The sequence below is a fragment of the Ranitomeya imitator genome, chromosome 8 (genome assembly GCF_032444005.1).
Source record: "Ranitomeya imitator isolate aRanImi1 chromosome 8, aRanImi1.pri, whole genome shotgun sequence".
Lineage (NCBI taxonomy): Eukaryota > Metazoa > Chordata > Amphibia > Anura > Dendrobatidae > Ranitomeya > Ranitomeya imitator.
The window spans coordinates 53,813,845-53,840,148 of NC_091289.1; the positions used below are offsets into that span (position 1 = coordinate 53,813,845).

Sequence of the window (26,304 nt, forward strand, 5' to 3'; positions counted from 1 at the left end):
GGTAATTTAGACTATGTGCACATCTTCTGGATTTACTGCAGATCCGCAGCATTTTTTCCATGCAGAAATGCTGCAGAAACGCAAGTGATTTACAGTACAATATAAAACAATGGAAAATAAAAATGCTGTGCTAATGGTGCGGAAAATTCAGCACGGAATCCGCAGCGGATTAAAAAAAGGACCATGTCAATTCTTTGTGCGTTTCTGCACCCATTCCATTATAGAAAGACGCAGGGGTAAAAACGCATGAAATCTTCAGGAAAAATGCACAAAATCCGCATAAAAAATGAGCAGATTTTGACCTGAGTTTTCTGCCAAGACATGCAGAATCAGCACAGAAAATTCCACAGGCAAATACGCAGCGTGTGCACATAGCCTTACTTCTTTACTAAATGTGAATGAAAATGTAAAAGCACTACGGATATGCGATGTCTATTTTCTATTGTTAAATTTTTATTGATCTGATTAAAAAAAAAAAGAAAAACTAGGAGGTGAAGAGACTAAGGAGCTAGCATTGCTCTGCACTGAGAATACCTTTAAAATATACATCAACCGCATCAAAATGTTTCTCGACTGCCTTACTGAACTGAGTCTGAATTGTTAAACACATAAATCAGGATAAAACCTCCAATGGATTGTCAATGACCCCATAGTTGGTCAAAGCTCCCTTCACCAAGTAATTGGTGTTTTACAGCTGTCTGCTGCTAATAATTCATACAACTCCTATTCTACTGAAATGGCCTGCAGTCATGCATTTCGTTTTGGCACTTTGCTCATTAGTCTGCAGTTGTTAACTGGATCATTTTTAATACGAGATAACTTCTTACTTGAGGAGGAATTTTCTTGGGCTTTTCTTGTTCATTTTCCTCTTCTTCATCTCCATCTTCTTCCTCCCCCTCATCATCATCCTCCTCCTCCTCTTCTTCATCATCATCGTCATCCTCTTCATCATCATCATCCTCCTCATCGCCGTCATCCTCATCATCATTCCCTTCATCATCGCTGAAAATTTGTTGAAATTAAGCAAAAAAAAGTTGAATGGTAGCCAACAAATATACTGTGTATACTCGAGTATAAGCCGACCCGAGTATAAGCCGACCCCCCTAATTTTGCCACAAAAAACTGGGAAAACTTAATGACTCGAGTATAAGCCTAGGGTGGGAAATGCAGCATCTACCAGTAAATGTCAAAAATAAAAATATGATACCAATAAAAGTAAAATTATAGGCTAAGTGTTTTTGAATATCCATATTGAATCAGGAGCCCCATATAATGCTCCATAAAGTTTATGATGGGCCCGTAAGATGCTCCATAGACATATTTGCCCAATATAATGCTGCACAAATGTTGATTATAGCCCCATAATATACTCCATAAAGATATTTGCCCCATACAGTGCTGCAAACGTTATGGCTCCATACAGACACTTGCCCCATTTGCGGTTGCTGCGATTAAAAAAAAAAAAAAAAAATATCACATACTCACCTCTCCGTAGCTCTGGCCCCCGGCACTTTCAATATTCACCTGCTCCTCGTTCCGGCGCCACTCCATCTTCAGCGTCTTCTGCACTGACTTTCAGGCAGAGGGCGCGCACTAACCACGTCACCGCGCCCTCTGACCTGAGCGTCACTACAGATTAAGACACTGGACGGAGCGGCGGCTGGAACGAGGAGCAGGTGAATATTGCGCAGTGCAGTGTTCCCCTCCCCGTTATACTCACCTGCTCCTGGTGCGGCCCCGGAACATCTGTTCCCTGGCGCCGGCAGCTTCTTCCTGTACTGAGTGGTCACCGTTACCGCTCATTACAGTAATGAATATGCGGCTCCATCTCTATGGGAGGTGGAGCCGCATATTCATTACTGTAATGAGCGGTACCATGTGACCGCTCAGTACAGGAAGAAGCGGTCAGCGCCGGGGAAAAGACGTGCAGGGACCGCGCCAGGAGCAGGTGAGTATAATTACACAGCCCCCGCTCCCCCTCCCCTGCCGACCCCTGGGTATGACTCGAGTATAAGCCGAGAGGGGGACTTTCAGCCCCCAAAAAGTGGGCTGAAAATCTCGAGTATATACGGTAACCAAAAAGCTGTAGTTTTTATGTCGCTCCTCAATCTTGTAAAACACAAAAACCACAGTAAAAACTCATGTAAAAAAAACAAAACAAAAGACACCGCAAGACTTTAGCCAAAATGACTTAATCATTTCTCTTAGTGTTAATGAGCTTTAGCATTTTGTACTTATGCACTGTACTTCAACTTAACATGATCTGCACTTTGTATTGGGAGAGAAATTCACAAAACAATCTGCACGATATGGTGGACATTTCTGGACAGATTTGCTGCAAATCTGACATGCATGGACCCAGTCTAAGACTTGACCAATGACTGGGGAGTAAAGGGACACTTAGCACAGTTATTTGTAACTGCAGGTTGCCAACATATGAAATTGTGTGCAATTATACAACATTGCTTTTCTTTAGACAGGACAACCCCTGTAAGACAACTACAAATACTGAGATCCCACTTCAGGACCATATTTTATACCTCAGAGATGCCAACACTGAACTCATGTTATAGCCTTCTAAAATTTCCTGAACATGGTCACAACCTTCTTCACCCAGGATATTCCCTGCAAAACAAGAATAAAAGTATCTCTATGGTGAAAAAACTCAAAATTATTCATGTGCAGGTCTGCTTTTAATACAAATATTAAAAGGGGTGGTCTGAAACGAATATTTATTTAATCCTAAAATGTCTTAGCGCTTTAATGTAATAGCCTAAATTCTTTTCCAATACACTTTAATTAAAAAGTTCCTACCACTCCACTTTTTTTTTTTTTCTAATTTGTTTGGTAATCCCTACTGCATGCTGGGATACTCAAAAGGGGTGTCATCAGGGGACAAGTCATTACCACTGCCTCTGTCCTCACCCTGAAACCAAGTGACATCAGTTTCATGGGCTGGGCTACTCCCTGCTCTACAGAGCATGCGATTGTCATCAATTCAGATATGTACTTAGGAGAGAGGAGCAAACGTGCTCATAAGGTGTTAGCCAAACATGCTCGGTTGATAACAGAGGGACTTCGGCGTGCTCGAATAATGTTTGAGACCCTGCGGTTGCATGTTTCACAGCTGTTCGACAGCCGCATGACAAGCAGCCACAGGGGACTGGAACAGATTGTCTTCGACTTGCTTGAATAATATGGTTCTAGTCCCCACGGCTATATATCTCGCAGCCACAACACATGCAGGGATTGACTAAAACAGACAATCTCTGCATATGTTAAGGCTGTCGTACAGACTAGAAACAGGCAGCCACGGGGGAACTGGAACATATTATTCAAGCACACCAACAACATTCTATTAGCAACCGAGCATGCTCAGATAACACCTTAACCTAGCACGTTTGCTCATCACTGTGCAATATTCTCTTCAATGCACAGTGTCAGTGCGCATTGTAAGGAGGGTATCCAGGCATAGGCGTGACAAGGGATGGATGTATATATATATCTACCTATTATAGATAGATCGATAGATAGATAGATATATACACACACACAAATATATAGAAAAAAAAAAAAAAGTGGAGCGCAATCTGTAACGGAACGGCTAGTTAAAAGGAAGCCGAGACAAGAATTCACAAAATAGGGATTTCCTTTTCCCCGAGCCATTCATTGGGGGACACAGACCGTGGGTGTATGCTGCTGCCACTAGGGGGCTGACACTAAGTGATACAAAGAAAGTTAGCTCCTCCCCTGCAGTATACACCCTCCTGCTGGCTCTCAGCTAACCAGTTCAGTGCAAAAGCAATAGAAGATCAATAACAACATATGAGCGTATAGCATGTCAGATTATATATGAGAGTATAGCATATCAAATTATAAAAACAAGCACAAGCTAATAACAGGGTGGGGGCTGTGTCCCCCAATGAATGGCTCGGAGAAAAGGATTTTACGCGGAGTACACAAAAATCCCTATTTCTCCTTCGCCTCATTGGGGGACACAGCCCGTGGGATGTCCCAAAGCAGTCCTTGGGTGGGGACAATAGATCAGGCCCTCTGTGTAACTGCTACTTACAAGTGCGCCACCGCGGCCTGCAGAGTCCGCCTGCCCAGACTCACATCTGTGGAAGTGTGGGAATTATAGTGCTTCAAGAATGCATGTGGACTGGACGAGTCCGCAAGCTTGCAGCCGTGCTTGCCGACGTCTGGCGCCTAGAGCCCTCAGACAGGGAGATAGGCTGACATCTAGCACAGAAGGACTCCTGGATGGTGAAACGAATCCACCAGGCTAGCATTTCTGATGAAACGGCTAAACCCTTCCTGTGACCATCAGGAAGCCTTCTTCTTGCCGTCGGGAAGCCTTCGGAAGGAGGTCGTCCTCGATACGTACCTAGTCGGAGCACTCACTTCGTCCAGATTATGGAGAACCCATTCCGTTTTTTTGGACTGGAGCCGAAAGAGATGAGAGAAGGACGATGCCCCTGTAACAGTGGGAATAGAATACCACCTTGGTAACAAGGGAAGGGGATGGCCTGTGGGCAACCTTGCCTTGATGGTAATAAGGAAAATAGTCTGAAAGAACAGAACAGCAAGCTCTGAAGACTCATCAGGATGACAAGAACGCAGAGAAAAAAGGGCACGACCTTCCCTGATAGTCAAGTCTGTCCGGATCAAAAAAAAGGAGTCTACTGTAAGATCCCCAGGACCATTAAGGTCCCACAGATCTAACGGTATGCGGTAGGGAAGAACCACAGGTGAAGACTCCCTGCGAGGAAGTCCATATTTGCAGTTTAGTTGCAATAAGACGGAAAAAATACTAGTACCGCAAGCGAGAAATCCTGGCATGGTGCGGGTGTCCCAGGAGCACTGGGGCCCTTCCTGCTTCCAAAAAGATCTCAGAAGTAGTGGAAGAGGGGTTATGGAAATTGGTACCATAAAAGAACAGAGCATGCACTGCGATGCTCTTGGATCTCGAGGTCGAACCATGAACTCGAGTACATTGGCGTTCAGTTTGGACGCCATCTGACCTCCATCTGGAGTACTCCAGTGAAGGCAGATCTGATGGAAGACTTCTGGGTGAAGTCCCAATCACTTGAGGAGAAACCCTGACGGCTGAATATGTCTGCCGCCCAGTGTTCTACTCCAGGGATATGCACTGCCGAGATCACCGAATGATAGATCTTGGCCCATCAGAATGTGAGGTACCTCGCACATGGCGCTTGACAGTGGGTACCTGCTAGATGATTGACGTATGGCACAGCCGTGGCATTGTCCAATTGAAGTCGGATGGGGTGACCCGCCTGAAGGCAGTGGACCTGCTGTAGGATTAGCCGTACCGTTCAGATCCCCAGAGCACTGATCGGGAGAAGAAGACTGGCATTGGTATTCACTAATAACTATTGGACCAGGAGAAGGCCCTGGATGAGGAAGGAGCTCAGAGACTACCCCTTTGAAAACCTGATTGACTTGCTGAAAACGAGCGGAATGAAGGAAACTGCTTCCATTGTTGTCACCATTTTTCCTCAGAACTGTCCTAGCGAATCAAATGAACTGAGGGGGATGAGTGATCAAGTGCGCAAGCTCCCTATTAAAGGACCACGACCTTGACACCAGAGAAAATTACCATCGTTCTTGTGAAGGATCATCCTCAAAAAGGATCTGCTGGGCTAGAAATGAAGAAAGTCTTAGTTACTCACTGGTTAACTGAGTTTTTCGGAGTCCATGACAGCACCACGGAGAGAGGGGATCCGCCCTTCAGGAACAGGAAACCTACAGATACATAAGGGCGGCACCTTTCCCACGCATCAGTTGGTTTACAGATCACAAGAGGACCACCAAGGTTAACAGCATAATTAATAAACAACGATACTACTGCTAACTATTCACAAGTGGATTATATATACAAAAGAGGTGTATACCCAGAACTTAAGAAGACGGGAGGGTATGTACGGGTGCTGTCATGGACTCCGAAAAACACAGTTAACCGGTGAGTAACTAAGACTTTACTGTTAAGGGAGGGACTACGGCTTGCAGCACCCTTACACCAAAAGAGAGGTCTGAAGAGGCACCCAGGTTTAATCTATAGCGGTTATAAAAGTGTTTGCAGAAGACCAAGTAGCAGCCTTACATATTTGGTGGATCAACACCTCTAACCTCTCCGCCCACGAGGCAGCCATAGCTCTAGTGGAATGCGCTCTTAGACCTTCAGGCGCCGGTTTGCCCTTTGAAACGTATGCCAGCGAAATAGCCTCCCTGATGCACCTAGCTAGCATAGATTTTGATACTCTATGACCTTTCCTGCTACCCTGATAGGACACGTATAGGGCGTTATCTATCTGCCAACGATCCGTCACTGCTAGATACTCTAGGATACATCTTCTTACGTCTGAAGTGTGTAGTTTCCTTTCCTTATCATTAGCAGGATTAGAGAGGAAAGATGGAAGAACTATCTCCTGTGTTCTATGGAATCTGGACATTACTTTAGGAAGATATGCTGGATCAGGGGACAGTATCACTCCATCAAGCCTGGATGTCGCCTATCCTACGAGCAGACGTTATGGCCACCAGGAAGGCTACTTTAAGAGACAGATTATTAATAGAAGAAATTGGCTCAAATGGGGCTTCTGTCATGGTCAAGAGGACAAAGTTTAAGTCCCACGGCATGATTCTATTCATCACCATTGGCCTAGACAGTTTTGTCGCTTTGATGAATCGGCTGACCGAGTAATTTTCAGAAATGTTGCAGCCAAAGAGGGCCCCCAAGGCTGACACCTGCACTTTAAGAGTATTTGGGGATAACCCCATATCCAACCCTTTTTGCAAGAACTCCAAAATCTGGTCTATTGGTGTTTACCCCTGAATTTTGAAATATTTTCCAGATCCTGACGTAAATTTTTGTGGTGATTATTTTTCTGCTCTTCAGCAGAGTGTTAATCAGGCCCAGAGAGAAACCTCCATCTCTTAACAGCGACCGCTCAAAATCCACGCCGTCAGACGAAGGCCAACTGCCCGAGGATGGTAGACTGGGCCCTGGGATAGGAGATCCAGAATGTCTGGTAAGACCCATGGGTCGCACATTGACATGGTCCTGAGGCATGAAAACCACGTCCTTCTGGGCCAGAAGGGGGCAATTACTATAACTGTGGCCTTGTCCTTCCTGCTTTTTCTCACCACCAGAGGAAGTAAAGACAGGGGAGGAAAGGCATAAGCTAGCCTGAAGTTCCAGTCCATCAGGAGAGAGTCTACTGACAGAGGAGTTTTCTCTGGGGTTCAGAGAGCAGAATTGTCTCACTTTTCTGTTTTCTTTTGTGGCGAAAAAGTCTACCTCCAGTTGACCTCACCTTTCCACAATGAGGTTGGAGATGGAGTCGTTTAGAGACCATTCTCCCTGCCTCAAGGTGTTGCGGCTTAAGTAATCCACCATAGTATTTTCTGCTCCTCTTATATGAAGAGCCGTCAATGAGAGGTGTTGCTCGACTAGCTAGAACAGACGATCTGCCACGTTCATTTGGGATTTGGAACGGGTTCTGCCTTGATGATTGATATATGCCACGGTGACCTGATTGTCGGAGAATATCCGCACGTGGTCGCTCTGTAGATAGACAAGGAGTCTTTTAACTGTCTGCTCCACTGCCGTTAACACCTTCAGGTTAGAGGACATTTCCGCCTGAAGCGGATCCCAGAGTCCCTGGATTATAATTTCACCCATGTGAGCCCCCCAACCAGAAGGGTTAGCGTCTGAGGAGACTATACGAGTTACGTTATATTCCCAGGGGACCCTGGTGGATAGGTTATTTCGTTCTAGCCACCATTCAAGGGATACAATGGTGTTTTGGGACAAGGTCAGCTGGCTCTCTAGGTGACCACCCAACATTTTTTGTTGTGATAATACCTCACCCCGAAATACCCTTGTATGATACTGGGCCCATCGGACTGCTGGAATGCAGGAAGAGAGAGAGCTTAAAGAGACATCGCTTTTCTAAGGGACATGGTGGGGTTTTTAGAGGCATTTAGCACTTGAAGGTGTAGGCGATCTATTTTTCTTGAGGTAAACGGCATTCCTGATCCTGGGAATCCAAGGTCAGGCCTAAAAATCGCTGTACTTTCATGGGCTGTAACCGGGACTTTTTGACATTTAGTAACCATCCCAGACGCTCCAGGGCAGACATTACTTTATGTAATTGTTCTTAACAGTGATCCGCTGTTACCCACGATAAGTAGATTGTCGAGGTAGGGGATTACCAGAATGTCAGACTCATGTAGGTGGGCCATGACCTCAGTAAATACTCAGGGGCGACCGATATACCAAAAGGGAGGGCCCTATACTTGAAAAGTCTGACCACCCCATCTAACCGGACCGCTACCCTCAGGAATTGTTGGTGTCCCGCATAAATGAAGATATGGTAATAGGCGTCCTTTAAATCCAACACCACCATAAAGCAGTTTTTAAACAGTAGTTTTATTGCGGTATTAACAGTCTCCATTTTAAATGGTTGTATGGTCAGAAAATTGTTGAAGGCTGATAATGGTTCTGAAGGAGCCATCTTGGTTTACGTATTAGGAACAGAGGAGAGTAGAATCCTCTACCCCATTCTCCTTCCGGAACCTCTGATAGGACCTTCTTACTGAGCAGGTCGTGAATTTCCATTTCCAGGGCCACCTGTTCTGCTGGAGAGGACCCGAGCGGGGAAACTGAAATAAATTATGAGGGATAGAAGAAAATTCTAGCCGAAGACCTGTAGCTATTATTCCTAAAATCCAATTGCTACTGGAAATTTTGGACCAGGCTGGGTAGAAGGCAGATAGTCTACCTCCCACCGGGGCGACTAGTCATTGGGCCTCCAACATGAATCCAGTACCTTTTTTCTTTTTATCGTCCCATCTGCCCTGATCCCTGGCCGCCCTTCTGCGAAAGAACCTTTTCACTGTGAAGGGATGCCTATAAGAAGTGGTTGGTATACTGGGAAATTCCTTTTTCTCATCTCCGGCCTTCTCCAGCAGTTCGTCTAGAACCGGACCGAACAGGTATTCTCCTTTGCACGGAATAGAGCAAAGACGGCATCTGACACTTCAGCCATAGGGCCCTGCGTGCCGCATTTGATAATCCTGCAGCCCTAGCTACCATCCTTGCAGAATCTGCGCATGCGTCCGCGAGAAAAGCAGCGGCATTCTGGATTGTCAGCATGGATTTTAATATGGATTCCCTAGAGGCTCCATCTTCTAACTTGGGACTCTAGCTGGTCCAGCCAGACCATCATCGATCTGGCTGCGCAAGTCGCAGCTACTGCCAGTCTTAGCACCAGCCGATATCTCCCAAGTCTCTTTAAGAAACGAATCGGCCTTCTTATCAAGGGGATCTTTTAACGAAGCCAAGTCATCGAAGGGAAGAGGATTTTTTAGAAGCTTTAGCCACCGCTGCGTCTAATTTTGGTGCCTTATCCCACATGTTCACCAAGGGGTCAAAGAGATATCTCCGTTTAAAGGCCGGTGGTAGGGAGCCCTTTTTTCTTGCTTTTTCCACTCTCTTTTGATAAGGTTTTGAACTTTGTCATTAAGTGGAAATGATTTACGCTTCTTTGGGTCTAGACCGCCAAACATTAGGTCTTGCGCCGAAAGTTCTGGTTTTTCGTTAGCCACCCCCATGGTGATCTGACTGATTTAATCAGCCTGTCCATCTAGTCTAGCGGGAATCAGAATCGATTAGAATCCTCTTCTGAAGAGGATGCAGAGGAGACTGAGGCTTCCGAATCACATTCTTTCCTAGGGGCAGTAGACAAATCTGAAACGCTAGGCTCCCTTCTTCTCTTGGAAGGCTCCCCTTGGGACAAGGATTTTAGGAAATCTTTTACTTCTCTCCTGATAATTTCTCTAAGGTTTGAAGTAAAATCGCGAGACTCTTCGGCCACCTATGGGAGCAGAAAAAAAATCCCTATGTAATTTAACTAGTACTACCGCTATACAATGTGTATATACACATATTTCCTTTTCTCCCTACCATCTGTCGCACACACGACAGACAGTCTTTTAGGATAGGCGTCTGGCAAAGGGCAACCACATAGTGTGCACTCTTTATCAGCGCATTTTTTCCCCAAGGAAAAAACATAGGAAAAGACTGCATCAGGGTACCGGATTACTGGGGGAGCGAACCGGGTCCTTCAGTCTAGAAGTCGTCCAGCGACTGGGCTGATCACTGAGTCCGCGGGTCTCCGGTTGGGGGTTTGCATGGGACCTCTCCGAGGCTCTATCCTGCTCCAGCAGACCGACAGGAGCTTCTGGTTCATCTATTGCTGCAGATGGGCTCACAAGCAGCATTCTGTGCTGCTATATATAGCCCTTCCCCCGGATCCGGATTGTCAGCAGGTGTGTGGCCAGGGGATCCACCCCCCCACCCGTGTAGGTCACCGCCAGACCCCTTGTGGCCTCCGACCGCCCCCCCCCTCCGCTGCACGTGGCCGCAGCACAGCGGCATCTGCAGCAGAAGCCGGCCAGTGTCCGACTTCCGGTTTAGGCCCCGCCCCCTGCCGCTTCACTTCCGGTGCCGGAAAGAGCACACAGGGACGTGCAGGGAAGCCCGGGCATGGCGAAGGCCGGCCGACCCTGCCGCACACAGCCCCCCGGCAGGACGACCGACAGGACGCAGGAGCAGCAGAGGCACCAAGAGGTGAAAAATACTCACCTCCGTCGCTGGCACCTGGAGACGGACATCCTCCGGACTCCGCTCCCCTGCTCCACTCACTGCCGTGGAGCCCTACCCAGACCCACTGTGGCGCTTCCAGGGACCCGCACTGACCGAGGTAGGAGACCCCCTCGCTACCTGAGTCGGACAGCCGGCCTGGGTATCTCAGATGAACATCGGATATCTGTAATGCATCCTGTCCTCCAGGAACAGGAAACCAATTGATGCGTGGGAGAGGTGCCGCCCTGATGTATCTGTAGGTTTCCTGTTCCTGAAGGGCGGATCCCTTCTCTCCGTGGTGCTGTCATGGACGACCGATAAAAACTTGTCTAAGTTTAGCTGCCAGCCCAGGTGAGAGGGTATCGCAAGTTTTATAGACGACTCAGCGTAGTCCTGGAAGAGCGGCTAGAAAGTCGACCAAATAAGCAGGACGACCATGCTTCTAGGGTGCAAGAGGAACATGACAACCGCCATAACCCTTGCGAACACTCTGGGTGCGGTAGCCAGGCTGAAGGGCAAGGTCGGGACTTGAAAATGCTGTTCGAATGGAAAGGCGAAGGGATTATTGTAGAGGGCAAAAATAGGAATGTGAGGGTAGGAATCCCGAATGTCGATGGATGCCAGAAACTCCACCTTTTTCTGTTGAAGTAATGGCTGAGTGGCGGAACTCCATCCAAGAAAGGAGGACCTTGTCATTCCCCCTTTTTGGAACCAAGATCCCATCCATCTAGACTGTCCTGGACAACCCTTCCACTGCTGGTTGGGTCTGAAAAAAGATACAATCCCTTGTTAGTCTCCCGCTCAGAAGATTTGATTGGCCAGCTGTACTGTCTTCGGGGGAAGGTTACTTGTGTGAATCGAAGTAGTTAAGGTCTCCGACCAGGAGACTATTGCTCAAGCAACTCATGCGGCGGCTAAGGAAGGGTAGAGTGGTTAACTCGAAGCCGCAAGATGGAACAAACTAGATTTGCTACCCGACTGTCCGTGGTATTTTAATTGATGATACATTGGGATACTGGTAGGTATACCACAAGAAATTGTACCCGGTTAGTCTGCCAAGTGGCAGAATGCTGGGCTGCACCGAACAGGTCAGGAAAAAAAAAAGTCTCTTGCCATCGTCGTGCAGAGTAGAAAATTAGGAACCCTCGATCCTCCATCCTCTTAACAGGGAAGTGGAGAGGAATCGTCCGCCTTCTTGCATCATCCGCTAAATAGTGGTGATGCAAAGGGAAGTACTTGGATGCTAAAAAGGGGTGCCTCTGTACATCCCCAGAGTTGAGGTCCCCGGGTGGACAGGGCAGGTTGTCTGGCGTTAGGCCTAGATGCAGAAGAGGCGACACTCCATGTGCTCGTCTGTTGATGGTGTGGGGAGATCGGTACCCTTTAAAGGGCCCGTCAGGTATGGCATCCCACGTAGAGGCTTCTGTCCAGTGAATTGCTCGTCAATTTGGTTGATGATATAAATAGGCGAGTCCATCCTTTTCTGAGGCTCTGGCAATCCAAGGCAATAACTTATCCATATTCAGAGCCTTGTTCTCAGCAAATCATTGGTGAGAGATCAGGAAATGAAACTTCCGATTTCTACATGCCTGTACGTTTCTAGACGCCTGTACTATTCTAGACTACTTACGGCCCCTGCTAGCCGATAGCTCCCATATAGGAGAGGGACCATGTATATCGGTCCTGCGAGCACTCCAAGCCACAGAGGATTCACGGAGGGATTCAATGTCTTGGTCAGAGAAACCATGGATTGCGGTTAGTGACTAAGTCCACTGAGGGGGACTAGGTACTCTGGGATAAACTGGGATCAGCGGTGGAGGGCTCCTGAGCTCATTTAGGGTGACCGGCTTCGGATTGATCATGTGCCCTTAAGACCAGAGAATACTGGTCATGCGCCCGTAAGACCAGAGAATACTGGTTATGTGCCTTTAACACCAGGGCATACTGGTCGGGTCCTTCCTTACTCGGGTACTGATGTAGAGTCGTTGTGCCCCTTTTTTTTTTTTATCAGATAAATTTTTATTGAACATAATAAATGTTATCTATTCATACAACAAAGTGCATTTGTGTTTTTCATTTTAACAAGAAAATATACCCCTTCTCCCCCCTCCCTCCTTCATATAACCAACCCCAACTTCCCCCCCTCCTCCCCAAGAAGATCATTTTTATTACAGACAAATTGTATTATTAACATTATTTATCACAACCTCTTAATCATTCCCATTTAGCCATGGCTGCCATAGCTTTTGAAAAAAACCCATCCTATTCCTCTTGGTATAAATGCTTTTTTCGAGCTGGACAATATGATTCACCTGTGCGGTAAATTCTCGTCTGGTTGGGGGGCGTGGCTATGTAGCCAAAGAAGGAAGACGCACCTTGTATGAGCTCCACATATCCTGAGCCCATCCTGCCGTTTGGACCTCGTATGTGTTGGTTGGAGCTGGAACCGCATATCCTCAGGAGCCTGGTGAGCCCTCTGGTCGGCTGCTGCGGGGATCCGAGAAGCTGAGAGCTGTGGTGACCGGGACGGTCAGAAGACTCCACGTGCAGCAGCGGCCATTTTGGGTGAGCGCGCTCCGGGAGACAGGAGGTGGCGCCGACTTCTATAAGTGCCGGGCTCCCTCTCGCTTGGATCGGCGGCCGCCGGACCTTGGCGGTGAACGCTGCGGGACACTTGCGGGCAGGAGCCAGAAGCCCCGAGGCAGTAGGCGACACCTGCAGGGGGCAGCGGCCATCACTACAGCGCGCGCCCTAACAGTAGGGGAAGCGGCGCTTTCTTTACACTTGCGGTGCTGCTTGCAAGGTGAGCACATAACCTAACAGAACAATAAAGGGGCGGTGTGGTGTGTGCCCTGGAAAATCGGGCCCTACGCCCCCCCTCTCAGATAGACATTTCATCTGCCGGCACCATAATATTAGAGGGATTAATCCCCCCATCTCTGCTGTCCCCCCCCCCTCTGTGAAGATTGTGAGACGCAGGTGAACATTGAGCTGCTGCCTTATAATTCTTGGTTCCTTTGGCTGCCTGTTCAGTGGCTCTGTTAGAATACAGTCCGGTAATTAAATCTGCTGGGTCCGTGATTAAGGAACAAACTACAACTGCTATTGTGACCTTGTGGAGCCCTTTTAGCTGCCTGCCATGCACCATTCTAAAGGAGCAGGGGCTGCCGATAAGCTAAAGAAATACGCCAGGGACGATCCCTCTGATAATATGCGCACTCTCAGAAATAATCCTGCACAGACCCATCGCAAAGGTCGTCCCTCTGATAGTAATGAGGAGGGAGAACAAGATGATCTGACTCTTAAGCAGGCATCCGAGCAATTAATGCAGGCTATATCCCTCACTAGATCATCTCTTACGGAAAAAATAGAGGACGTTCATACTGAGGTGGGTCGTTTACGACATGATATGCAGGCTATGAGGGGGCGTATTTCGGAGGTGGAAACAAGAGTGTCCCACATAGAAGACACTATTACTCCTATGGAGGCTAAACTGACAAAAGCTGCTGGCTCCGTAAACGCTTGGAAACAAAAGGCAGATGATTTGGAAAATAGATTGCGCCGCAATAATATTCGTATTATCGGTCTGCCGGAGCGTTCGGAGGGTCAGCAACCTGAACAATTTCTGGAAGACTGGCTTAAGACCTCCCTGGGGGACGGATTCTCCTCAACATTCTCAGTGGAGAGGGCCCATAGGGTCCCAACGAGACCTTCTCCCCCTGGAACTCCGCCTCGACCTTTTCTGGCACGCCTCCTCAACTGCAGAGATAGAGATACTACTCTTCGCCTAGCGCGACAGAAGGGCCCTATCAAATTTAACAATGCTACCATTTCGATTTTTCCGGATTTCTCCATGGAGCTTCAAAAGCAGCGGGCGCGATTCATGGATATCAAGAAACAACTCAGAGATAAGAATGTTATCTATTCCATGCTCTATCCAGCCCGACTCCGCATTGTTCATGAGGGCTCCTCTTTATTCTTTACGGATCCAGCGGAGGTAGCTGAATGGTTACGATCTCTTAAGGGGTCTAATGTGAAAGACTCCTAATTTGGGTTCCTGGTCTAACGGCAAAATAAACGGAGCTCTATGAATGGGTACAAAAGATGTCAACAATACCGGACGCTGGGTTCAGTGAGGGTATCCCCTTTTTTCTATTTGACCACAGGAGTATGGGACTTTACTCCTCTATTGTTCAAGTTTTGTTTGGGTTGGTTTTATACACCAGTTTTGATTGTTTGATGTATATGGTTGCCGCCAATATGAGTTCTCTGCTCTGTGGGATGTCTCTGGACCTCACCCGGATAATAATATTGTACATTATTTCTCCCTCTGCATATAAATATGGGGTCTGAGACTGTATGTATGACTTGGAATATACGGGGTATTAAAACTCCTCGGAAGAAAATTAAGGTATTTTCGCAGATTAAAAGGTATCGCCCCCATGTTGTGGCACTAGTGGAGACACATTTGACCAGGGATACAGTTCGATGTCTACAGAAGCCGTGGGTACAGTGGTCCCTCCATGCATTCCATACCAGCTACTCAAGAGGGGTCTCTCTGCTGGTGCACAGGGAGGTTAGATGGGAGGCCAGGGAGGCACGACGAGATCCGGAGGGTCGCTTTGTCTTTGTGCATGCATTCATTAATTCGTGTGAATACGTCATATTGTGTATTTATAACCCTCCTCCTGCTAACATATCAATTCTTCGTATGGCAATGGGCTTCTCCTTAAAATATCCAGATGCGAATGTTATTTGTATGGGTGACTTTAACCTCATTATGGATAACTCCATAGACAGATTGAGATTAGATGACACAACATCCGGTGAGTCCTTACCTCAGACCCCTACCCAATTGGCACTATTTATGGAAGGCAGCGGCTGGCTAGATCTATGGAGAGTGAGTCACCCGGAGGATAAGGGGTATACTTGCCATTCATCTACTAGGAGAACTCTATCTCGTATAGATTATATATTTGGATCTAGTGGTCTGGCATTATGGGTGGATAGTATTGAACATGGCAACAGGGGGATTTCGGACCACAGTCCAGTTATTTTAAAACTTAAATATGGGCTATCCAATAATAACAGATCCTGGAAATTGAACCCCTTTTGGATGAAATTAATAGATTCTAGTGATAGGACGATCGATCAGTTAAATTGTTTTGTTCTAACCCATCCAGAACCCCAGAATCTTGGTTTGTTTTGGGATACCCTAAAGGCATATTTAAGGGGGTGCCTGTCCTCTACAATCTCTTATATTAAAAGGATAACGACGAGGGAGGATGATGAGATGGAGCAGCGGTTAAAGGACTCGGAGGCCACATATATAGCTAGTCAGACCAGTGGTAATAGGGTTGAGTGGCTTACTTCCCAAAGGTTGTATACCCAGCATGCAGACGTTAAGTCGAAGCGTAAATTATTTTTTACCCGTCAGTCATACTTTGAGCTGGGGAATCAAGCCAGTACACTCCTAGCTTTCTTAGTACGCCAACATAACACCTCCAACACAATATTACAGATTCGTGCACCTGACGGCTCATTGGTGTCCTCCACTGATGAGATATTACAATGTTTTCATGATTATTATAAGTCATTGTATAAATCTAGCAGTGGTCTTGACGTCTATGAATGCTTAGATTACTTATCAGATATAACACTCCCATCGTTGAGCACATCCCAACAGACCTTTATGGATGCTGAGTTTACTCTGGAGGAGGTAGAACAGGCTATAACGAATATGACTGCTGGGAAGGCCCCGGGACCCGATGGATTTCCCATTGAGTTATACAAGAAATACCGAGAGAAATTGGCACCACTTCTATTGAAGGTACTCAGGGGAATATGGGAGGGGGAGCCTATGCCTGAAACCTTCTATGATGCCAATATTGTTGTGCTCAGGAAAGAGGGGAAGGATCCTCTAGACTGTGGATCGTATCGACCCATATCTCTATTGAACGTAGATTATAAAATTCTTACTAAAATTCTGGCTACTAGGCTGAACACGATCATATTGGATCTTATACACCCAGACCAGACTGGTTTTATGCCAGGGAAAAGTACTTCCATCAATATTAGGCGGGTTCAGTCGGTCATTCAGTATAGCTCTCTAGAACGAGATAATAAGTGGGCACTAGCATCGTTGGACGCGGCTAAGGCCTTTGACTCCCTTGAATGGCCCTTCCTCTTTGCATGTTTACAGAAATATGGTTTTGGGAACAAATTTCTGAGAGGGATAGGTACATTATATACGAAACCCAAGGCACGTCTGGTTGTGAATAACTCTATTTCTGAGCTTTTTTCTTTACATAGGGGAACTCGTCAGGGATGTCCTCTCTCCCCGGCTCTATTTGCCCTGGCGATAGAAGCTTTAGCAATACGGATGAGGTCCTCCATTGATATCAAGGGAATACGTATTGCGGATCGAACAGACATCATTGGTCTCTATGCTGATGATATGGTGATGTTCATGGATCAAACAGAGGACACATTGCCGAAAGTAATAACGATTATAGATAAATTCAGTAGATTCTCCGGTCTCTATATAAACTGGGATAAGTCTGCCCTGATGCCTCTTTCTCATACCCCAATGGCACGCCTTGAAACTCTCTCGCTGTTGCCCATCGTCTCAAATTTTAAATATTTAGGAATTCATATGTCTCAAAGTAGTCAGTTTGATTTACAATTTAATATTTACCCACTGTTAGATCTGGTTAAATCCAAGTTTGCTGCTTGGGATAAACTTCCACTCTCTGTGGCTGGTCGCATCAATCTGATTAAAATGATACTGCTACCCAAATTGAGCTACTGCCTTCAACACAGCGCTGTGCCTATACCCAAATCCTTTTTTGCGACCCTAAACTCCCTAATCACATCTTTCATATGGGGGAAGGCTAGGCCCAAACTTAAGTTATCTACTCTGCAGAGACCGAGGCAGGGGGGCGGGGCGGCTTTGCCAGACTTTTATTCATATTATCTTGCCGGGCAGGTTAGGATGATAAATAACTGGATGCCCAATAACTCTAATCCTCTTCCTAACTCAGAGAGCCATTTACTCTATTCTGCCCGTATTGATTGTCCACTGGGGTTTTTGGAGCTGGGGGGGGTTGGTGTCCCTCGCTTGCTGCCTCTGCTCCGATTGGCACGATTAGTATGGGGGCAAATTAAAAAAATCACTAAATTTGTAGATATAGTGGCGGAGATGCCGCTGTGGAGTAACAGTTATTTCCCGGAATTGTTAGACCACCCGTCCGCGGATTTCTGGAGATCGCATGGTGTTCTTTCGGTGGGCAATATACATATACAAGGGGTTTTTATGTCCTTTGACCAATTACAAAATACTTATAACATCCCGAGATCCCAATTTTTCCGTTATCTACAGTTAAGGTCAGCCTTTCAATCTCACATGCGGAATGGGGGTGCGGGTCGAGCTATCTCTTCCTTACCTTTAATAGGAATTCTTAATTCGCAGGGTCCTCAAGGTCTTATATCCTCTTTATATACATATCTGTTATCCGTAGGAGAGGGATCTACTATAGATTTTATTAAAAAGAAATGGGAGGGGCTTCTTCCTGATACACTAGGGGAAGAATGGGAAGATATTTTGGAATCTCCAACTAAAGTCTCCCCATCAATTAATAATAGGATGATTCAATTGTACATCATATACCAATCCTATCTGACCCCGATTCGTCTTTTTAAAATGGGCCGTCTTCACTCGTCAGATTGTCTGAGATGTCATTCTGGCGATGCAGATTTCATTCATATGATCTGGAGGTGCCCTGTTGTTTTTCATTATTGGGGAGAGGTGACGACATTACTGTCATCCTTGTTGTTGATTCCTGTCCCACTTGAGCCTCTGATCTGTTTATTTGGGGTGTGGGATGCTGAATCCTGGGATCATTATACTGGGATTTTTCTGCGAGAGACACTCTTTTTGGCGCGGAAGGTGTTGGCGTTACGATGGATGGGTGGCTCTTGCCCGACTCTTAGAGCCTGGGTGGATTTGGTAAATTCAATTATCCCATATGAACGAACGTTATATCAGAATAGAGGATGTCCAAATAAATTTGAGAAAATATGGGGTAGATGGAATTCCTCCCATCACACTTTATAGTCTACACTAACTTAATATCTATGTAAAAAGTAGGGTTCTTGGTTTTGGGGGCATCATTTACAGAGTAAAATTTATGCGGAATTCTTTTTTAAGGCGGCGTACTGTTAGTAGTTAATGTAGTTAAGGTTATATAATAGGAGATTTATAGGATGTTAATGATTGACATACACCATTTGTTATTTCTTTGTAATACTCCTGAAGTGACGATGCATTGTGATTATTTGTAAATGATGGACATGAATGCAAATGTGTGTATTATTTGATTTATTCTGCAATTAATAAACGAATTTAAAAAAAAAATTCTCGTCTGGTTGGAGGTTCCTCCCTAATCCAGTATCTCGCAATCACTTTCCTTGCAACGAAGAGCAATCTAGCTATTGCCATTTTGGCAGTTTCATCGGCCGACAACTCCTCCACATACCCAAGTATACAAACCACTGGATCCCTGGGAATCGCACATCCATAAAGCACTCCAATTTGGTTCAACACTGCTACCCAATATGAAAAGAGCCTGGGGCACACCCACAACATGTGGAGCATACCCGCCTCAGTCTGAGTGCACCTAGGGCACTCAGAATCCAATCTCACTCCGGCTTTGAACAGCAAGTCGGGTGTCCTATAGACCCTATTAACCACATACAATTGCGAGAGCCTCCCAGGCTCACTCATTGACAATTTAGGTATGTATTCCAGAATAGACCCCCATTTGTCATCGTCTATTTCCCCCAGTTCGGCCTCCCATTTTCCTCTAGCTTTAATCGGGTAATCCTCCAAAAATGTGTGTAGTAAATCCCCATATACTTCCGATATAGCCCCCTTTGTTCCATTGTTATTTAGAATACAGTCTAACATGAGATCTTTCTGAACCACTATGGGCCCCCTCTTCCTCTGTGCCTGAAAAGCGTGCTGAACTCTCCTATATTGATACCATTTTAATCCCGGAAACTGAAATTCCTGCCGAAGCGCATCATAAGATCTAAGACTCCCACTGTGAATCAATTGTCCTAATAGCCTAATACCCTTTTCTCTCCATTCTCCCATTCCTTCCATATGGTTAAATTCTTGAAGAGATGAGTTATCCCAGATAGGTGAAAATTCCGTGAAGCCCCCAATTCCCCTAATACGCTTCAGCATCTGCCATACTCTATGAATTAAATTCATGGTGGGAAAGCCGTTCCCCAATTTCCTAAATAGTCCTGATTCCAGACCCAAACTCAAGGGCCATACCCCGCTAATATGCACCAGACTACTGTGACCCATTTCTTCCACTAACCCTTTCCCCCATCCCCTAAGATGTTGGCTCTGTGCAGCCAGAAAGTATAACCATGGGTTGGGTAACGCAAGCCCCCCCTCATCCTTGGGTCTCTGCAAAGTCTCCTGCCTAATCCTCGGGCTCTTCTTTCCCCACACCAACTCTCCAAACATCGATTTCAGCTTACGGAATGTTCTCATCGGGATCCATACCGGAGAATTATGTAGGACATACAAGATCTGAGGCATCACCACCATCTTAAGGAGATTTACTCTTCCTACCACTGACAAATTTAGCTTACTCCAAGCTGAGATCTTAGTGCGTATCTTAGTTACTAAAGGCTCGAGATTAAGTTCCTCAAATCTAGTTAAGGGAAGAGTTACCTGAATCCCCAAATATTTAAACTGAGTGACCACCCTTAATTTTGTATCTTCTTCCACCTCCCTTGTACAATCCACTTCTCTATCTATCTGCATAACGCTCGATTTGTCCCAATTAATAACTAGCCCTGAAATTTGCCCAAATCTCTCGATTAATGCTATTACATTTCTTAGTGGTTCCCCAGAGCTCTCAAGGAAAAGCAGTATGTCATCTGCATATAAGGCGATTTTTTCCTCCATCTTCCCATATAAAAACCCTTTCACCATTTGAGACCGTCTGATAGTCGCTGCCAGTGGTTCCACCGCCAAAGCAAATAGCAGCGGGGACAACGGGCACCCCTGCCTTGTACCTCTAAAAAGCTGAAAGCTGTCTGACATCATATTGTTCACCCTGATTTTGGCCACCGGAGAGGAGTATAGGAGTCTCACCCATGACACAAAGACTGGCCCAAACCCACAACGACTCAGCACCGACCACAGGTATTGCCATTCTATACTATCAAAGGCCTTGTGTGCATCGAGGGAAACCACCACTCTCTTGCCAGCATTATCAGCCGGTATTTGCATATTAAGAAATAGCCTTCTCAAGTTAATGGCAGTTGATTTATTAGGCATAAAGCCTGATTGGTCCAAATGAACCACTTTTTCTATCACCCGGGTCAGCCTGTTCGCCAGGGCCTTAGCCAGAATCTTGATATCTGTCGTTAGGAGTGATATCGGCCTATATGACTCCGGCAATCTTGGGTTCTTGTCTGGTTTGGGGATGACCACAATAATGGCCTCCCTCATGGAATCAGGCAATATACCTCTCTCCAGTGACTCCTCAAAGACCTCCAACAACTGAGCCATCAGCTCCTCAGCAAAGTTGCCGTATAGTTCGACAGGAATGCCGTCCGCCCCCGGTGCCTTCCCTCCCGCCATGGACCTCAAGGCCCCCTCCAATTCCTCCACCGTAAACGGCCTATCCAACCAGTCTCTATCCTCTGTCTCTATTCTAGGCAAGTCTGCCACCTCTAAAAACCTGTCAATTTCTTCTTCTCCCTGTTCCAATCGTGATGTATATAGTTTGCTGTAAAAACCCTTAAATCCTTCCATAATTTGGGCCCCCTGTGTAACAATACTGCCATTTTCCAATTCTAGGGCATGTACATGTGCCGATTCCCTTTGCGCCGATGCCACCACCGACAGCAGATGCCCCACTTTCTCTCCCTCCGCATAAAATGCCTCTCTTTGGAAATTCCTTGTCCTTTCTGCTCTACGTAAGTGTAACTTATTCACCTCCTCCTGAGCCTTCTTCATACGTTTTATGGTGTCCTGTGAGCGCAGATCATTCAATGCAGCCTCCGCTACCTTCAATTCTTCCATTATCGCTTTATCAGATTCCCTTGTTCGTGTTTTGTGCCTAGATATCTCTCTAAATAATATCCCCCTCAAGAATGCCTTCATGGTATCCCACACCACATATTTCGCTGCACTACCTTTATTAATTTGAAAGAACTCCTCCAGCTCCTCCCCTATCTTTCCCATATCCAGAATTTGCAACCAGAAAGGGTTAATTTTCCACCCCCGCTTAGCTATCTCCCCCTGGCTTTCAATTTTCAGTGTTACCACAAGCGGACTATGGTCCGAGACTACCCTAGCCATATATGCCACCTCCTCCACTAGCCCGTCCATTCCTTCATTGCCCAGGGCCAAATCGATGCGAGACAACGAGCCATATGTCGCCGAATAGCAGGAAAAGCAGTACGTGTCAGTGTTACGGACTCTCCACAGATCCCTCCATGCTACTTCTTTCAAATAACTACCAAACGCTGTCTCATTCCCTTCCGCCCTCAGCTGTGCGTGTTGACCCTTATCCCAGTGATCGTTAATAATGTTATTGACATCTCCCAATATAAGCAAAGGAACTCCTCCCCATCTACCGGCTATATTAAGAATTTCCTGCAGTTTTTTCCCCGAGTACGGTGGAGGAATATATACCGACACTACACATATCAGTTTAGCGAATACTTTACACACTAGGAATACATATTGTCCATCACTGTCAATCGTCACCTCCACCTCCTCAAACGGTACGTTCGTGTGCACCAGAATCGACACCCCTCTAGCATAGTTCGAGAACGTCGCATGGTACGCCCTCCTCACCCATCTTTTATGCAGTATATCCACTTTTTCTTTTACTAAATGGGTTTCCTGAAGGCATATCAGCGAGGGCCTCTGTTTCAAGATATATTGCAAAATCGCCGTACGCTTTGTATTGTTTGATAGACCTCTAATGTTCCAGCTCAAAATTTTAACTTTATCTCCCATCATATTGCCAAACAATGAAAATATTCTTCTCCCATCCTTTGATCTTCTTCCCCCCTCCCCTAAACTGACCCCTCCCCCCCCAAACCTCCCCCCCATCCCTCATTATTACAAATTAACCTAAACCTTACCTCTCCCTCCCTCAATAACCTCCTCCCTCACAAAACTCCTACTCCCTCTCTATATGAGAAAAAGGGGAACGTACTAACACTCCTATCAGTGACTTAGAATCCGACACTCACCCACAATAAATTTCCCACTATTCAACAGTCGTTCCCCTCCCCCCGCCCATCTGAAACATAATGTAAAAACAGTTGCGCCGCCGAACACAACCAAAGCGCACTAGTCCTTCAAAACAAGTTACTCCAGTATTCTGTCACAGTGAACCCGTAGCTCAGTTAATTCTGTCAGATGAACACTTTAGACAGAAAATCACTCCTGATCCTCCTCAGCGGTTCCCTTCCGCTTCAATACGCTTCGCGTTCAGATCCAACCAGTGTGACACTTCCTCAGGGCTCTGGAAAAAGTGGACCTTATCCATAGCCACCACGCGTAGTTTTGCCGGATACAGCATAGAATAAGCCAGGCCCAGTTCACGCAGACGTCTTTTAGTCTCTCCAAACTTCATCCTAAGCCTCTGCACAATTGTGGAATAGTCAGGATAGATGGATACTCGATTTCCATCGATGGTTAATTCCTCCATATTCCTGGCCTTCCTCATCAGAATATCTCGGTCTCTATAATTCAGGATTTTAGCCAGAAAGGTCCTTGGAGGGGATCCAGGGGGCAAAGGTCTGGACGGCACCCTGTGCGCTCTTTCAACCGCGAATAACTTAGTGAGACTATCTCCTCCCACCTTAGTTTTCAACCATGTTTCAATAAATTCCGTGGGGTTGTTTCCTTCTGCCTTTTCAGGCACACCAACAATTCTCAAGTTATTCCTACGTGAGCGGTTCTCCAGATCGTCAGTTTTAAGCTCCAACTCTGAAATGCGCTGGATGTATTTTTTCTCCCTTTTAGTCATTTCGGCAATTTGGTCCTCCGCTCCCCCTACACGTTCCTCTAACAGTTCAACTCTCCCCTCCATTTTGTGCATGGCTGAGCGAAACGAGGAGACCTCCCCCTTCAGGCCATCCACCTGAGCAGTTAGGGTTGTTAAAGCAGTCTTGCAAGACAATATAGCAGAGAAAATGTCCCTCAGGGTCGGCTCCGCAGGCTCATCAATACATACAGTTCCCAGCTGTGCTGCACAATCCAGGGCCAGCCCAGCCCCCTTATCTAGTGGGGCATTGCTTATGGCTGGTGTTATGGTGGGTGCTATGCAGGATTCGCTCTCCACCACCTCCCTCTGTGCCCCAGCCTGCTCACCCGTCTGCTCCACTGAGTCCACTGCTCCTCCTGTCACCTCTCCTTCAGCTCCTTGCATCATCCGTCCTGCCTCCTCTGTTCTGGCAAACTGCTCCAGCTTTGCTAGTATTTCTAGCCGCTTCTGGTAAGCAGCGCCTGCCTTTGCCGCCTCCTCCGCTGCGCTGTCGGCGCCATCTTGGGAGCGCGTGCAGCCGGCCACCCCGGCTTCTTTCTGCCTTTTGCGCGTCATTTTCCCCCGGCTCCTGCAGCGCGCTTTTCGCTCTCCCTGCTCCCCGGCCACTCAGGAGCTGCTCCTCCGGTGTTTGGCGTTCGGCGGCGCCTTCAGAATCACTTAAATCTCCGTTCGGGCAGCGGGAGAGGTCCGGCAAGCGTCCTCTCACATCTCCTGCTAGGCCACGCCCCTCGTTGTGCCCCTTTAATGCAAAAAATCGTCGCCCCTGTGTGAGCTGGCCGGGTGGACCAAAATGGCCACTGGGAGTTGCAGAGGTGGTAAAATCTCGCCTAGAGCGAGAAGCGCCAATTTGGGGGGCAGAGCCACAGACACGATATGGGCAGAGCCTCGAGACTTCCATGAATAGGCCGAAGCCAGGGTCTAAATTTCTGCAGCTGGCGGACGGTAGAAGTGAGGGGGCGTTGTAGTGGCTGAGAAAATTGAGCGTTCCCGTGGCAGGCGGAGCCGCCTTAGCGCGCCATAGTGCTGGCACGGCTTCTGGGAGAGATCGGTGCCCTTGAAGGGACCAGTCGCCCCTAAGAATCAGCCCAGGCTTGGCATCCCACGTCGCAGGAGAGGATAAGGAGAGGCGACACTCTCCGTGCTCGCCTGTTAATGGTTCGGGGAGATCAGAACCTTGAAAGGCTCCGTCGCCCCATTTGTCTGCGGCCTACACATCGTCCAAAGCCGGGGGCTAAATTTTTGCAGCCGGCCGGAGCGTTACTTCAGGGAGGTGGGCCACAGGGAAGCTGAGGCTGCCAGTCAGCATGTGAATATCCCACTGCAGAGGCCCACTGCTGACTGGATCCAGTCACCATGGGTGCACGTCCCGGCATGGAGCCACCGCGGATGACTGGGTTTCAGCGCCGAGGAAAGTGCGCGCACTCTATGGTTCTGCTGCAGGTCAGGTATTGCAGCATGGACGGTGCAGGGATAAAAGGTGTAAACCTCAATCCACCATCCCTTTGTTAGGAAGGTGGAGAGTGACCGTCCGCCTCCTTGTGCCATCCGCTTTTACAGTGGTGGGAAAGTGTGGGCTGCTCGGACGCCATAGAGGGGCCTCTGTACATCCACGGAGTTCAGTCCCGGGTGGACAGGGCCAGTTGTCCGGCATTAGGCCTGGCTGGGGGAAGAGGGTACGTGGAGGCTACACTCCATGTGCTCGTCCATTCAGGTCACGGGGAGAACGGTGCCCTTGAAGGGACCCGTCGCCCCTAAGAATCAGCCAAGACTTGGCATCCCCCGTCGCAGGAGAGGATACGGAGAGGCGACACTATCCGTACTCACCTGTTGATGGTTCGGGGAGATCGGAACCTTGAAAGGATCCATCGCCCCATGCGTCCATGGGAAAAAAAAAATCTAAAATTATAAATGTAAAAGGTGAAAATAAAATAAAGAGTTTTGGGTCTGAATAGCAGACCCGTCCGCGTGCCTCCTACGGACACTAAGCAAGAACTGGTTAGCTGAGAGCCAGAAGGAAGGTGTATACTGCAGGGGAGGAGCGAACTTTCTTTGTATCACTTAGTGTCAGCCTCCTAGTGGCAGCAGCAGCATACATCCACGGTCTGTGTCCCCCAGTGAGGCGAAGGAGAAATAGAATTTTCTAAATGACTATAACCAGTTTTCACTCACGACTAAGCTTACCATTTAAGTCAAACTTTTCAAGCTCAGATTTATCTTCTACAGATTCAGCCAAACTAATCGCTGCTTCACGTTTTATTTCACAGAAGGAAAGGTTCAGCTCCTAGCATGAAGGTCAAAGACAAAAGTAATTTAAGATGCACAATTAAAAAGCACCTGCCACATATGTGTGCCTTCATATGCGATCACTAGACTGCAGAATTACAGTGTATTGTGCCTAGACATGTTCCCTGAGGAGACTGAAAAAAAAAAAATCCAACCTTAAAAACGCTATCATTTTTTAGTGTGTGTGTGTGTGTGTGTGTGTGTGTGTGTGTGTGTGTGTGTGTGTGTGTGTGTGTGTGTATCTATATATAT

General features: G+C 47.0%; 1 protein-coding gene across 2 annotated transcripts in view; it reads right to left on the reverse strand.

Annotated features, from left to right (window-relative positions):
* RANGAP1 (Ran GTPase activating protein 1) overlaps window positions 1-26,304 on the reverse strand; it is a 54,577-nt gene that overhangs the window by 13,537 nt on the left and 14,736 nt on the right. For both annotated transcript variants that reach the window (XM_069736930.1, XM_069736931.1), the window contains 3 exons: window positions 25,951-26,050; window positions 2,541-2,625; window positions 828-1,002 (listed from right to left, as the gene is read on the reverse strand). In XM_069736930.1, the coding sequence (XP_069593031.1) occupies window positions 828-1,002; window positions 2,541-2,625; window positions 25,951-26,050 (360 nt within the window). The remainder of the gene's footprint in view (window positions 1-827; window positions 1,003-2,540; window positions 2,626-25,950; window positions 26,051-26,304) is intronic.